Source organism: Nannobrachium achirus (assembly GCF_963921795.1).
Source record: "Nannobrachium achirus genome assembly, chromosome: 12".
Classification (NCBI taxonomy): Eukaryota; Metazoa; Chordata; class Actinopteri; order Myctophiformes; family Myctophidae; genus Nannobrachium; species Nannobrachium achirus.
In genome coordinates this window covers 48,169,196-48,183,850 of record NC_137832.1, presented here as the reverse complement: position 1 = coordinate 48,183,850, position 14,655 = coordinate 48,169,196, and the positions used below count along the sequence as shown (strand labels likewise).

General features: G+C 41.4%; 1 protein-coding gene across 1 annotated transcript; it reads right to left on the bottom strand.

The window, feature by feature from the left end:
- Window positions 1-3,414: 3,414 nt before the first annotated feature.
- On the bottom strand, window positions 3,415-14,451 carry LOC308296044 (flavin reductase (NADPH)-like). Its single transcript, XM_080739161.1, has 5 exons — window positions 14,374-14,451; window positions 11,031-11,174; window positions 8,967-9,168; window positions 7,067-7,231; window positions 3,415-6,127 (listed from the first exon to the last, which is right to left on the bottom strand). The coding sequence occupies exons 1-5, from the start codon at window positions 14,386-14,388 to the stop codon at window positions 5,970-5,972; spliced, it is 684 nt and encodes a 227-aa protein (XP_080595287.1). The 5' UTR covers window positions 14,389-14,451; the 3' UTR covers window positions 3,415-5,969.
- Window positions 14,452-14,655: the final 204 nt, after the last annotated feature.

Genomic DNA, 14,655 nt, shown 5'->3' with positions numbered 1-14,655 from the left:
TTTCCTCTGTTCCCTGCTTTTAAAAAGAAAATATGTATTTTTTCAATAGATGTAAAAAAAAAAAGTATAAACTCAACTTCATCAATTTAAAACAAAATTCTTCTAATTTCCATAAATACAGTTTAAAAAAAGTGTAATAAGTAGTTAAAATAGCAGATCTACAAGCTGACAGTGTGAAGCAACGCGTTGTGTGCTTGTAGATCTGTTATTTTCACTATACCTGTAGTTAGGGTCCCCGGGCAAACGTTTAATTTATCTTTCGGGTCTTTTGCTAGGGTTTGGGAACCACTGCACTAGTGGTTCTCAAAGCATGGTTTGGGGTCGTTGAAAGTGTTCCTGTGGTCGATCCCCAGCTAATGAATTGATAGTCAGGAACCAAATGAACCCTGTACTTACAGGTCTTTAACTCCTGTAAGGTGACAAACAACTGTCTAAGGCACTAGAAAGGCTGTCAAATGAATCATCTAGGCCTACAGGTATGTATGTACTCTATCACCAGTTATTAGTTAATACCCATTTAATTTGAATAGTATTTGAAGAATGATGAACTGAATACTTTGTTCCCTGACAGTGACAGGGTATCATATAATATAACATATTCATTCATTTCAAAGAGGATACAAGTACTACAACAGTGTTGTAATTATCATTACGATGATGTGCTCTTAAAATATTTGAAATTATTGCTTAAAATTATTATTATTATTTTTTTTTTTTCCACATTTATGTTAAAAAATAAATCATGATTCTATCCATTTTGAATAGCTTGAATACATGATTACTATGCAATTGACAGATTGTTGATATTATTGACATTGGTTCTCAGTTAGTAGTATGTATACTATATATATACATAGTATATATATAGTATATTATATATATATATATATATATACTATATATACTATATAATATATATATTATATAGTACTGTTATAGTATACTATATGTTGTTATATGTTATAGTATACTATAACAGTAGTATGTTTAGAAATGGTAGTGGTACGGCCCACCCTGCTCGCTGTAACTTGTACATGTTTAAAATACAAAATATGTCGTAGCCCCGACCCCCTGACCCTACGAGGTGGTAGGGGGTCCCTGCTCCATCTCCCCATCAGTTTGGGGGTCCCCGGCCTGAAAACGTTGAAGACCCCTGTTCTATAGTGTTTAGCCTGGAAACCAGACCAAAAGATTTTGCCCTCGGACCGAATCACACAGAAATTAACTTATAAGACTGCAGTCGAGTTAGCTGACTATTCTTTAGAGGTACAGAGGTTTGTAAAATGGTGTGATGACAACCACCTTGTTTACAATTGGGAAGACACAGGAGGAGATGGTGTTCGACCCTATGAATTTATACTTCTGCCCTCTGGTAGAATATACAGCAAACCTGGCTCTGAAACAGCATTGACTATGAGAGATTACATTAACCACTATTTGTGCACTTGTGTAATGTTGTGTCCCCCCCTCTGTTATGTATTTCTATTATGTATTTTGTCCCTCCCTCAGGTGTTGTGGCTGTGGGAGTCACTAACCTTTTGGAGATATTTGGTCAGATATGCAGGCACTGTGGGGGTTGAGGGCAGATTTGCATTGACTATTTTGAAAGTCAATCCCATTTTTAGTTGTTTAACCCTGTCTTCCACGTTGAGCCATCTTAGGCTAGCAAAATGTGTGGGGGAAACGTGGGTTGTGGGCCCCGTGTTGAGAAGTAGCAGAATCAGTTTGTTTTGGGAGGTTTGGAGCTTAGTCTTTAGTGGCTTTTTGGTGTTGGAGTACCAGGAGGTGCAAGCATAATCAAAGTGGGACTGAATGAGGGCCCCATGCAAGAGTCCTGAGGGCACTTTTGTTGACAAAAGTGGAAATTCTTCCCAGGAATCTTGTTCTTTGGTTTACTTTTTTGATCACCATAGTTACCATGCAATCCCCAGACAGGTATTTGTCAAGAATACAGCCCAAATAGGTAATCTCTTCCTTGCTAGAAATTACTGTGTTATCAACTTTGACCTTGAAATCGTTTACATTTATCTCACTTAAAGAATGTCTGGTCCCAAAAAGAATGGATTCTGGTGTTTGGTGTGTGGCTGCAGCAGGGGTGAAAGCCCAAGTAAAATTTCCCTTGTGTACAATAAAGTTTACCTTGACCTCACTCTATTTTCTGCCGTGCATTTTTAACCTAGCTGTTTTTGCTATTTTAGTTTTGGCACTTTTTCAAATTGCTGCAGGTATTTGTGTATTTTCTATTGTGTCATTGTTGTTTGGTCATACCAGGCTACCACAGAGAACTCAGTCAGGGAACTGGTTTTGCAACTTTACCGTAAACATAAACATACAGTATATCTTCCGCCTGAATGTGGGATAGTAGGGCAGAGGTCACAGACGAGTTAGTCAAACAGCATTCAGTCTGCCTCGTTTCATAACAAACTGTCACTAAGTTCAGTTGTCTGAGAGATTTCACATTTAAATGGCTGTCTAGTTATGTTTATAACCGTGAACAATATGTGTTTGCTAATGGTTGTTCATCCAAAATTAAGATGTCATGTGGTGTTCCTCAGGGGTCTATACTTGTCTTGGACCCCTATTATTTCTTACTTACATCAATGACCTGGCAGCTGTATCCTCATATTTTACCCCGATTCTGTTTGCTGACGATACAAATTTGATTTTAACTTTGAATCAAGAAATCTTCTAAGGTATCCAAAGTTTCAGGATCACTTGGTATCATCAGAAGAATCAGGGGCTCGGTTCATCAGGCTTGCCTCTTCACCCTTTATTACAGCTTAATGTATCCATATCACATTTACTGCAACATTGTCTGGGCAAGTACATAATAACCATCTAATTTACACAAATTAGGCCTACTCATTCAAAATTCATTTGTAAGAATAGCAACTACCGGTATTTGGCTCCATTTGCTTCTGTTTAAAAAAAACAAATGTATTGTCTATTGTCTATGACATTAACACAGTCCAGTCGTGTGCTTTCATCTATAAATGCACATTACCTTTCAAATATGCTTGCTACACCTTCCAAAGAATATTTTATGACTTGCATGATAATCGCATGATTATATACTAGACAATCCGACAATCTCCATCCTCCTTCCAGGTGTACCATGTTCCCCACTTCTGCTTACACAGAGTACACATGTGCAGATACACGGTGCACACGCTCTCAAAGACACACACAGGCTCCCACACATCCAGATGCACACAAGCTACTTGTTGTCTGTCTGTCATGTCTTATCTTTGATTATTTTTAGCTTACATATTGTTTATTGTTTTAGGTGAGAAGTTCTGAGAAGCTTGTCCTATATGGGTTTCCTTTCTCACCTGCACTTATTTTCTGTCTGTTAATATTGTTACCTTTGTACTGTTTTTATTGTGTAAATAAATAAATCAAATCAGATATGACAAATAACCTTTAATTCAAAAAAATTACTGACGATGACCAGTATCAATAATCAAAATAATCTACTATTGTCAAAACCAATATTATTACCATATTACTTAATAATTACCGGTATATACTTTCCTATATTTAAAAAAATAGCCGATCTACAAGCTCACAACGCGTTCACATTGAGATACGTTACAGAGCTTGTAGGTGGGTTGTATTTGCCATTTTTTTTGCAATAACAGATGAATTCATACATGAATGGAAAAAGTGTGATTATTTCAAATAATTGCAATCATGACATTACCGTATGTAATAACTGTGACAGGCCTAGTCATTTCACAAAGGCACTTGTGTCATTTACAAAATAAAAATAATAATAAAAAAAAGCCACAATCCAGAACTTATTTGAATCCTTCCTGCGTTATTTTAACCAATGTTGTTTTACTGTACAAAAGCATTAATTCAACATGTCCTGTTGCATTGTTCTGCATGTTTTTTCACTGTACTGTCCATGCCTAACAGAAACAAACTTTACAGTATACCCGTATGCTTCCAAGATCATCGGACTTCCCTCACCCACACTTGCTGATATGAACAACAAGGCCATCACACAGTTAGCACGTTCAATAACAAATGACACTGATCATCCTCTGTATCGCTGCTTAGACCTTATGCCATCTGTGGGAAGATATTTTTCTTTTTCTTTACATATCTACTGCATAGTACTGTGTTCTATTCGTCTGTCATTCAATGGATCTCCTTTTAGTAGACCTTGTACTAGTGAACTGTACCGTCATGAAACTGTACCTTTTCCTATGCAAACTTCTAATAAAGTCTTCAATCAATCAATCAATCAATACAGAACCCTGACGTTGTTGGAAAAGGTTCGTTTAAGCAGAAGTCTTGTCCCCTCAGCCATTGTGGCACAAAACAAACTGCCCCGTCAATAGGATGGTTTTATGTGTTCTGTTCTGTGTTTTGTGATGTTGTTTTGTGTTATATGGTTACGTGTTGTTTTGTTGTTGTTGTTTTTTTCCCAAAAACCTGCTAGTTGACGAGTAGCAACGGCTGTGGCATAGCTCAGGGGTGGAGAAACCGACATCCGAGCACGAAGGGTTCCCAGTTCGAATCCGGGCTCCCCCTGAGTTAATGTCGAAGAGTCCTTGAGCAAGACTCTGAACCCCTAGTTGCTCCCGGTGAGTAGGTTGGTGCCTTGCATGGTTTCCTCCGCCATCGTGTATGAATGGGTGAATGTATGCACAATCTATGCAAAGCGCCTTGGATAAAAGCGCTATATAAATGCACCATTTACCATTCACGAGTAACACTGCCTGAACTGAAGCTCTTAGGTCCCACACCAAGCAGGGATTGCATCTTGGCAGAAAGAAAGAAATGTTGTTTCTCAGTCAATAACCTGGACTCAAATCATTCGTAGGACATGAAAGTTACGGATTACAACTTTAAATAAGATCTTGGGCCCTATTTTCGTCCATGCCTTACCCCTTATCCCTGAATTTCTTTGCCGTTTTACTGTTTTGAAAAACAATTAAAAAATACTTCAAATAGCCGATCAACATCGACACATTATGAGCTTGTAGACCAGCTATTTGAACTATTTGAAAAATTGCAAAGACATTTTTAGGGATAATGGGTAAGGCATGGATGAATATTTGTGTTTGGACCTGCTTATTTAACCCACTATACACAGTCTACTGAGTATAGCACATATTATAATAAATTATGCTGGCATATCAGATGTGCGTATTTGACACATACAGTATGCAAGCCGTCATCTCTCACCTAAGAAGAGCTGTATATCTGATATATAACCCCATCCTCTGCATAGGACAGCCAGCTGTCATGTTTTACACCAGCATAGAAATTCAACTGACAATGATAACACATGGCAACATCGCCCTCATGTGGTGAAAATCTGTCAAGACAACCAAATGCAATTTGCAGGGTGATGTTAACCACTTAAACCCTGTATACTTTGTTGACCGGAGTTCCCACAAGGTCTGTATTTGGCCTCCGCCTATTTTACCTCTATGTGGAAAACAGGCCATCTACGAGCTCACAGCATGTCCCAGATGCATTATTAAAGGAGTACTTCACCCCCAAAATGACTTTTTTTCTATTGATTACTCACGCCATGGAGACTCGAGTAACATATTATTTTTGGGTTTTTGTCGCATTCCTAAGACAAAGATTTGATTACAATAAATTGACCCCCATTGATTCCATATGGGGACCCAAATGCATTCGGGTCCCCATCCGGAATCAATGAGGGTACATTTACTATAATCAATTTTTTGTCTTAGGAATATGACAAATACAAAAAGATATTCTTGGACTCAAGTCTCCATGGCGTGAGTAATCAATAGAAAGAAAGTCCTTTTGGGGGTGAACTACTCCTTTAAGACATGCCCGGAATTGGAACACTTGGTTTTAAGTGATTAAAGCAGTGGTTTCCATTACCGTTAATGAGGCATGTACAAGTTGCAAGATAAAAACATACAAATTGAACGTGCGCTAAAACGCCACAGTGTCAGCCATGACGACAGCCTGGCTCATGGGGTCGCGATCGCAACCCCTTTCTTGACCCAGGAGTCGCTGTTGGCCTGAGACAGCATGAAGCGGGCCACGTCTCCCCTGGAGATCTGGGCACCAACAGGCCGCCCACTGGGGTCAGGAACAAAGTAGCCCTCGTGGGTCAGGAACTCTTTGTCTGTGGAGCACACAACAACAAAGAAAAAACATTAGCAATAACCAGTGTTGGACAGTAACTAGTTACTAAGTAATTATTACTTAACATAACTTATGTTACTAGTTGTTTAACCTATCACAATCGTACCTTTGAGTTACTAAGTTACAATTAACGTGATTTGTTTTTGACCGAGATAGACTATTTTATTTATACTGCATAGTAGGAAGTTGTCGTGTGCAAAAGAAGAACATATCTACAAGCTATCAACGTGTTGCGATATCAAGCATTGTTAGCTTATAGATGTTATTTTTTAAGCATGCACCCCCGCACCTTAATTTACAACACACTGATACTCTTCTTGCACCAATGTCTATATCAAAAACAGTATTTAACATGTAACTACAGTAGTTACTCTTGACAGTTAACAACAAGTTAATATATTACAGTAATACAAGTGATTACCCTTTAAAGGAGTAATACGTAACTAGTAACCTGAGTAACTTGCCCAACACTGGCAATATCAACTTGATGATTATCAGTCAAATGGAGATATTCTCCTCAGTTGTTCCTCTGATGCATGAAAAGCATAAGATCACAGTGTAATTTTCAGAGTGTCCATTTAACTCTGGGAGTGTAAAAAATTACTATTTTTACACTCTCTGGGTTAAAAGAACAGTTTGAACCCCTCTAGGCAATGTTGATCTTGCCTAGAGGGAAGGAAGACCAATTCATTCACAGGAAATTCACAAAGAAAGTGAAAACTGTCATGTATTGTGTGGACTGTAGATGACCTTTTAAGTCAACAACATACTAGCAGACTGTGACCAAATGGAGCCTGCTGAGGCCCTTGCAACTCTATAGTGGGTCTGTGAATCAGGGGTGCAACAGTCAATCTAATGAATCGATTAATTTAATAAATGTGTTCCATACTTTCTCCTAAAAGCTAGTTGTATATTTCACCTGTAGCAGGCAGGTTCTTCAGACCCGGCGGTCGAACCACGGTCCAGTCGATGTCCTGTACACCATTCAGGAAGTGCTCCATCTCATGCATGTTTGTGAGGATGCTACGAATCATGGGCAGCAGCACGAAGCGGACCAGGTAGGATGCCTGAGCTGCAGAGTTGGCTGAATGGGGAATGTTGGGGAAGAAGTTACCACGTTAAAAGAAAAAAAAAACTAACTCAATGTTAATTTTTTGTTTTTTTTAGTAGGCTAATTTCATGAAGAAATCAAAGAAAAATCTAGGAAATTCCATAAATTAGAAAACAAATATTTAAGAAGTAGTGAGAATAGCCGATCCACAAGCTCACAATGCGGCACGAAGCATCCTGTTGTGAGCTTGTAGATCTGCTGTTTTCACTAGTTTGGGTCCTGGCAAACGTCGATTCTCTTTTGGGTCACGAGCCGCAAAGTTTGGGAACCACTGGTGTAAAGTAACTAAGTACATTTACTCAAGTACTGTACAACACATTCCCAGCCACCCCAGAAATGGCTGTGTGCTTATTCTGCCAGGGAATTTCTGTTATTTCAGGAATAAATTGAAAATTATGTGACTGCATTGGTTTTACAAAACCACCAGAGCGCCAACTACATGTCTATCCGTTACACTGAATATGCTACATTGATTCACATGCGGACGCAACAGGGCCAACGTCTCCATTGCCCAGCGCTAGCCAATTTTAGCGAAAACATCTTTCCTGTGGGGGCGCTCCGCGTGCGTGATCAGTGCACGTTCTTAGAACGGTTAGCATGGTCTCTTACCACACTCCATGATTGCGACCGTAGGTCGCACTTACTACAGAAAGCTCCACCAGGTGTCCGTGCGTCAGTCAGTCAGTCAGTCCGTCCGTCCGTCCGTCCGTCCGTCACACGTCAGACGTCACACTTTTGCCCTGCTCATATCTCCGCAACCGTTGCCCCGATCCATGCCAGATTTTGCACACACACTCCTTACCTGCCAAACTACAACCTCCAAGGACCCCCGGAGTCCCAGGGACCTGGGGTCCCTGGGGGACCCCCAGGTGTAAAAAAAATACCAAATGTGCAAAAATGACCAAATGACCACCCCCACGGGGCTGCTCACGGGGAATTCCCGGGGACCACCCACTCCTGCTACTCCAGAACGGATGCAAAAGTGGTGGCGCCCCCAGTGGAGGACCCCCTCCACTGCAGCTCACATAAAATGCCCTAACTCGGCCTAGGAGCGTCCGGGAGAGCCGGGGCCGGTACCTATTCGTCCGCCAAGGCAACGCGGAGACCCCACCCCTCATTTCTCACATGGCCCTCTTCTAGCGAGACCTACGGTCGCTTATCTCCCGATTAGGGAGTCTTACTGGTAACTTTTTTCCGAATGAAAATATGACCTACAGTCGCAGAGATGTTGATTTTAAGTTGTAATGTGTTGCAATGTAATGAATAGCAATGGCGACTCGCAGTGACTCACGGTTCAACGGCCATGATCATTTGCGATTATCGTTTTTAATTAAGAAATACATTTTAATCCGTTCTGGCTGATTGGGACTACCAAGAAAATCAGTTAAAATACATTTTGGCTGGGAGTGAGTTTTTTACCTGTCAAATACGTAGATAATTGTGAAGTGAACGGTTGAAAATACTGTTCCTGAAGAAACAGTGTTTGAGTTGCATGCTAAGTACAGTATGATGATGATGCATAGATCCACAGGATGTCACAGGGCATTATTGTCCAATCAGAAAAGGGATGTACGGATAGAGGACGCACATGGACATACAGTACACACGTATTGGAGCGCAGCAGATCTAGAAACTCACAATGCGTTGCATCGCAATGTGTGTGTTGTGAATGATGTAATATACTGGGTGACAGGCCTACTGTACTCACGCTCAGTGAACCAGGAAGCCATAACCACGATCCTGCTGACCTGGACCTCTCGCATGGCGCTGACCAGTGCGCTCATGGACTGGGTGTAGCCCGTCACCCCCGCCATGAAGGACGGCGGGAAGCCCAGGCAGGACATGATGACGTCATGGCCTTTGATGTGCGCTTTCAAACCGTCCACCGAGAAGATATCCGCTTCCACCACCTGGGCAAAAGCACGAGCGGAAAACGAGGGTGGAATGTTAATGACCGAGGTTCACAGTTCACCTCATAAATCCCGTGCACAGAAAAGGGCAGTTCCACCATTGAGTGCATGATATTCTAATAAGTGAACATGTTCGGTACATAGTGTACACACTAATAAGGCTGCGTTCAGACCAGTACGCACCAATTATAGCACAAGGAACAGGTTATCTCTGCCCGGCCGAAAGGCTGGGAGGCGGAGATCGTGCTTTTTTCACCCCATCCATGTGTCATTTCTTTGTTTTTCTTTGTGTTTTTTTAAAGATATTTTTGGGTCTTTTTGCCTTTACTGATAGTATATCAGGTAGGTAGGAAACAGGGAGGGAGATGGGGAGTGACATGCAGCAAAGGCCGTCGGGATCAGGACGCAAACCCGCGACCCGCTGTCAGGCATCAGAGCCTATGTGGTATGCGCCTGGACCTCTAGGCCAGCGGGCGCCCCGTCAGTGTCATTGTTTGTCAATCTGTGGACAGGTTATCTTGGACGCCGCTGGACTGATCGGTGTGAAACTTTGGATGCACACTCCCAGTAGGCCAAGGAAGAACCTCCGCCCCTACCTTAAATTGGCCTAAAGGTTTCGCTATAAACAGGCCATGTTTTGGGCCTCTAACACTTGAACTGTACTGTAGGTCATACAATCAAAATGTCTGTTTTACATTTCTTTAACTATGGCACTTTAACCATGCACATGAACTTGGTTTAATATAGCTGCTGCTTTTGCATATGCTGGAACTGTTTTCCACCTGTACATGAAGCATTTCGTGCCTTCTGTAGAGCTATTTATACAACGCTATGTTTAAGTCATGCCCCTTGTGTATATTGGACTTTGTATTTGATTAGACTGTGCCTTCCTGTTATTTGTTCTGTGCCCTGCGTTCCTTTCTTCTTTATACTCTTTCCCTTTTCCTGTAACTGCAAATGTTGAGAGCTGGCACAAAATAATTACTTTTACACCCTGTAATCGTGTGATGATTGTAAGAATGATGTGAGAATAACGTTCATTCTGTTTCTTGATTTAAAAGGCAATAATGAGTTTTTCTTCCATTACGGAATGGAGCAGGAATTGTGCCGAGAGAGAAAGGCAGTTTAACTGGTGAAACTAAAACATTACAATTGATTGACACTTCCCTGCGTCATTGGAGCGCTGAAGAAAAGTCAAAGCCAGATCAACATTGCAGTGACAAGTGCCGGGCGTCACTTTGTAGCTTCATGTCGCTGGCTTCAACCCATTAAGACCTGAGGCCGATTCTACGAATACCTTCTAAATCTCAACAGTTTTCTGAAAAACCTCTGTTGCTACAGCTAAAATCTAAGATGACACAGATGCTTAGGATATTTTTATTTTTTACTGTCATAAATAAGTACAAAAGAGTGAAATTATTTTGTTTTGGTTCCTCAACTCAGCATTGCAGCAGCAATAATAAGCGATAACAAGGTTTCTGCCGACCTACAAGTTACTGTAAAATCTGCACTGTACTGGTCTGTGAATAGAAACACTTTCAAACCACTTTCAGTTAACCAGAAGGAAGAGTTTTGACTTAATCATTCCTTATCACTTATGAGTAATTACTTAAAGAATCAAGATGTGTATTTGTTCTCATATACTGGTACACAAGAGTGAAATTGTAAGATCTACATATAACTTCATCAAATATTTTGTTGTCCTATCGCTATTGATGTTTATCATGTTGACATGCTGCTGCTGCTGCAATGAATGAATGGATGAAAGAATGAATGAATGAGGAAAAGTACACTTTACCCCCTATGTTACAGTACCTGCACGCAAGACGTAACAAAAACTAAAGAACCTTGAACCTTGGTACCTTGAGATTGTCGTGGTGTGCGGTGAGTTTCCCAGGGTTCCTCACTATGGCAGTGACCTCATGTCCCTGTAGCAGAGCCTGTTCCACCAGATGCTGCCCAGTCTGCCCTGTGGCTCCAAGCACAGCGATCTTCATCTTCACGCTCTGGGAACAAAATAAAACTCAGTCGGGGCTGCAGAGCGAGTTAATCAGTACAGTGAGCATGTCTGCGCAGCCAAGCCAAGCATGCCGCAGGATTGCTCCCACCACCACCACCCAGTTTCGCAACTCAAAGCAAGAACGCTTGATTTTATTATGGTACAATAAACAAAAATGCTGCTCAGTGCTACTTTCTGCCTGGTGTGATCTACATGACTACATCTAGGCTTACTGAGATACAGTAATGCAATATGGGAAACATGAAACATATTAATTAACCACTAACAACAGCCTCATCAGCCTGGCTCTGTTTCACTCTATATTTCATCAAATATAGGTATTAAAATATAAAATATGAAATAGAATGGTAAAATAAAAACAAAATCTGAAAATTCTAAGAAAAAATCACACCCGTGTGAACTGAGCGGTGGTTTACCCACCTCATAGATCATGTGTACCGTTTTTTGTGACATTTGAAGAAAATATGTAGGAAAAGGAGCAAAAAGTGTGTTTTGGAGAAAATTCAAGATGGCGGAAAATCTATCCTGGCGCAAATGGGCGTGACCTATATGGGGAGATGCGTCTTGACCCAAGGAATCCAGGGAAAAAAGAATTTTAATTTTCCGATCTACGGTTCAAGAGTTACGGGGCAAAACGTAAAGTGGGCCGTTATAGCGCCACCATGAGGCCGAGTGATGTAATTATTTTTCGATTCATTCTCAAAATCATTATGAATCTCCTCTCCGAGGTTTGAAACTGTAGCTCCTATGGTTTACGAGAGAAAAATACTTGAAAGTGATTTCTTGCATTGTCCCATTATAAGTCAATGGGGACAATTAAGCGTCGTTTTTTGCCGATTACGTCGGCATGGTAAGGCGGATCGGAACGAAAGGTAATAGCACACCATTCCCGGCCAAGCCGCACATTTTGATGTATATATTGCGCGAGTGGCGTAAATGGTGCGGCACTAGTTACGCGCCGAAGTTTAGGCTACATACACGGACTGAGACAGACAGACAGACAGACCCACACACACGGCCACGCACACACGGCCACGTATAGGAGCGTTGTGACCACCGCTCAAAAAGGAAAAAGGTGAATACAGGCCAGTAGCAAATATACAAGCTCACAAAGCATTGCATTGCATTAAGACTCTGAAGTGAACCGCTATTTGCTCCCGGTGAGCAGGTTGGTGCCTTGCATGGTCAAACAATGAAACTATATGGAATCTATGAAGAAGTTGTGGGGGTCCCTGCTTCATCTCTCTCTCTACTTAGGGGTCCTTGGCCTGAAAACATTGAAGACCTCTGTTCTAGATGTAAAAGTAAAACTTGCGTTTTCAAACCTCTTCATGTCAGGCCGCCTGGCTAGTATAGCCATGAAAGGCAGCAAGTTCAGGTGTCAGATGTGTCTGAGGGAATACAGGAAAGGTCGACCTAAAACAAAGTCGACCCAAACTCGTTTCCCAACGGGTCTGTGGCCTTAAGCTAGATGCAGAATAGACCGAAATCTAATCTTTGCTTCTGGGGTTCCCTGGAACGAAATATTTTGCGATAGGGGTCCATCCGTGAAACTAAATATTTTGAGATGGGGGTTAGGGTTTTGGGGGTCCTTAACCATGGGCACATTCTAAAAATGTCTTCTAAATAAACAGTTTTCCTGAAAAAGCTTATGTTGCTATCATTGTTTCTCAAACTTGTCATGTCAAGGACCCCCAGAATGATATGTATTTGGCCACGGACCCCCATCGCAAAATATTTTCTTCCAGGGACCCCCAGAAGGAGAGAGCAAGAACACAGAGCAAGAGCATGTATGAAGGCACAGTAAAATCATATAGGCCTGCCCTAGGCCTAGTCCAAAACATATAAAGTGAATAAGTCAGTGCGCATTCATTGGTTTCAGAGTTAGGGTTCAGTAAATGCATTGTCAAAAACAATACATGATGCATTATAATGCACAGTATTTTAACTCTCTCTCTCTCTCTCTCTCTCTGGAGCGCAGAGAGAGAGAGAGAGAGAAAGAGAGAGAGAGAGAGAGAGAGAGAGAGAGAGAGAGAGAGTGAGTGAGTTAAAATACTGTCTGTAATATTATTATGTCTTCTAATTGTTATTATTATTATTTTTTTTGGCTGAGAAACTTTTATTTGTATTCCATATTTTGATTCGTGTAATATTGTTTTGTCAACCACCTCATTTAACAGTCGGTGTGTTTAAATATGCAGGAACCACGTGTTTACATAGCTCCTTTCGGAACCCTTACTCCACTGCTACGCAGCTCCGAGATGGGGTTCCTACTGGTAGCATATGCCGGAATCCTGCGGCTGGATCGCCGATCCGCCGTTAGGGAACACTTCTTACCTTTGGTGAACACTCTATCCAAAAAGTGACGGGTCTCTGTTCATCTATAATCGTTTTACTTCTTTAAGGTGGAAGAAACTCGAAGCACTGGGGTGAAATAAAGACTTTATATCGCTCAGAAGAGCAGCCGGTTCTGTGTTTTTAGACATTCCGGAAGTTGCGGCCGCATAGGAAAACATTACTGCCTCCCCTGGTCACGTGGTGTACACACAAGTTACACAACGGGGAAAACACAGAACCGGCTGACCTTCTGAGCGATATAAAGTCTTTATTTCACCCCAGTGCTTCGAGTTTCTACCACCTTAAAGAAGTAAAACGATTATAGATGAACAGAGACCCGTCACTTTTTGGATAGAGTGTTCACCAAAGGTAAGAAGTGTTCGCTAACGGCGGATCGGCGATCCAGCCGCAGGATTCCGGCATGCTACCAGTAGGAACCCCATCTCGGAGCTGCGTAGCAGTGGAGTGAGGGGTTCCGAAAGGAGCTAGTGTTTACACAATGAAGATACCACGCCCACGTCAAGACGGTGTGTCAAATAAAGGACAGATCTACGACTACAAGCTTGTAGATTCATCTGTTGATTCTGACCCGACGACACGGACACCCGTCGTACTGCGTAGCAAACTCAGAATCAGAATGGTGATAGTTAGACCTAGAAATGTGTTCCATAGTGTTGTGTAAATTAAGTAGGCTAGTAGGCTACCAACCAATAACTGAAATTGATCATTGAAATAAGTGCGTTTACCAAACGACAAAATATAGGGTTCAATTCAAAGGTCAAATATGTTGAAACTACTACTTAATAAACGATTTTTAGTCATATTTTAAAATAACGTAAATGTCTTACCGCCATGCGGATCATGATAGATCCACTAACACAATCAATCTGGTTAGGTAAGGTTACAAAACACAACAGCTGGCCGCCGTCCACAGCACAGAGTGGGAGACGTTCAAGAGCTGCACTGTTGCATGCCACTGACTCAGTCAGTCTGACTGTTACTGACTGTAGAACGGGTGAAGTTAAAATAAATTGCCTACTTTAGGATGTATAATCATGTAAGTAGCCTATTACATCTCTGAATTGTTGTTGTTGTTGTTGTTGTTATTATCATCATCATCATTATTAGCA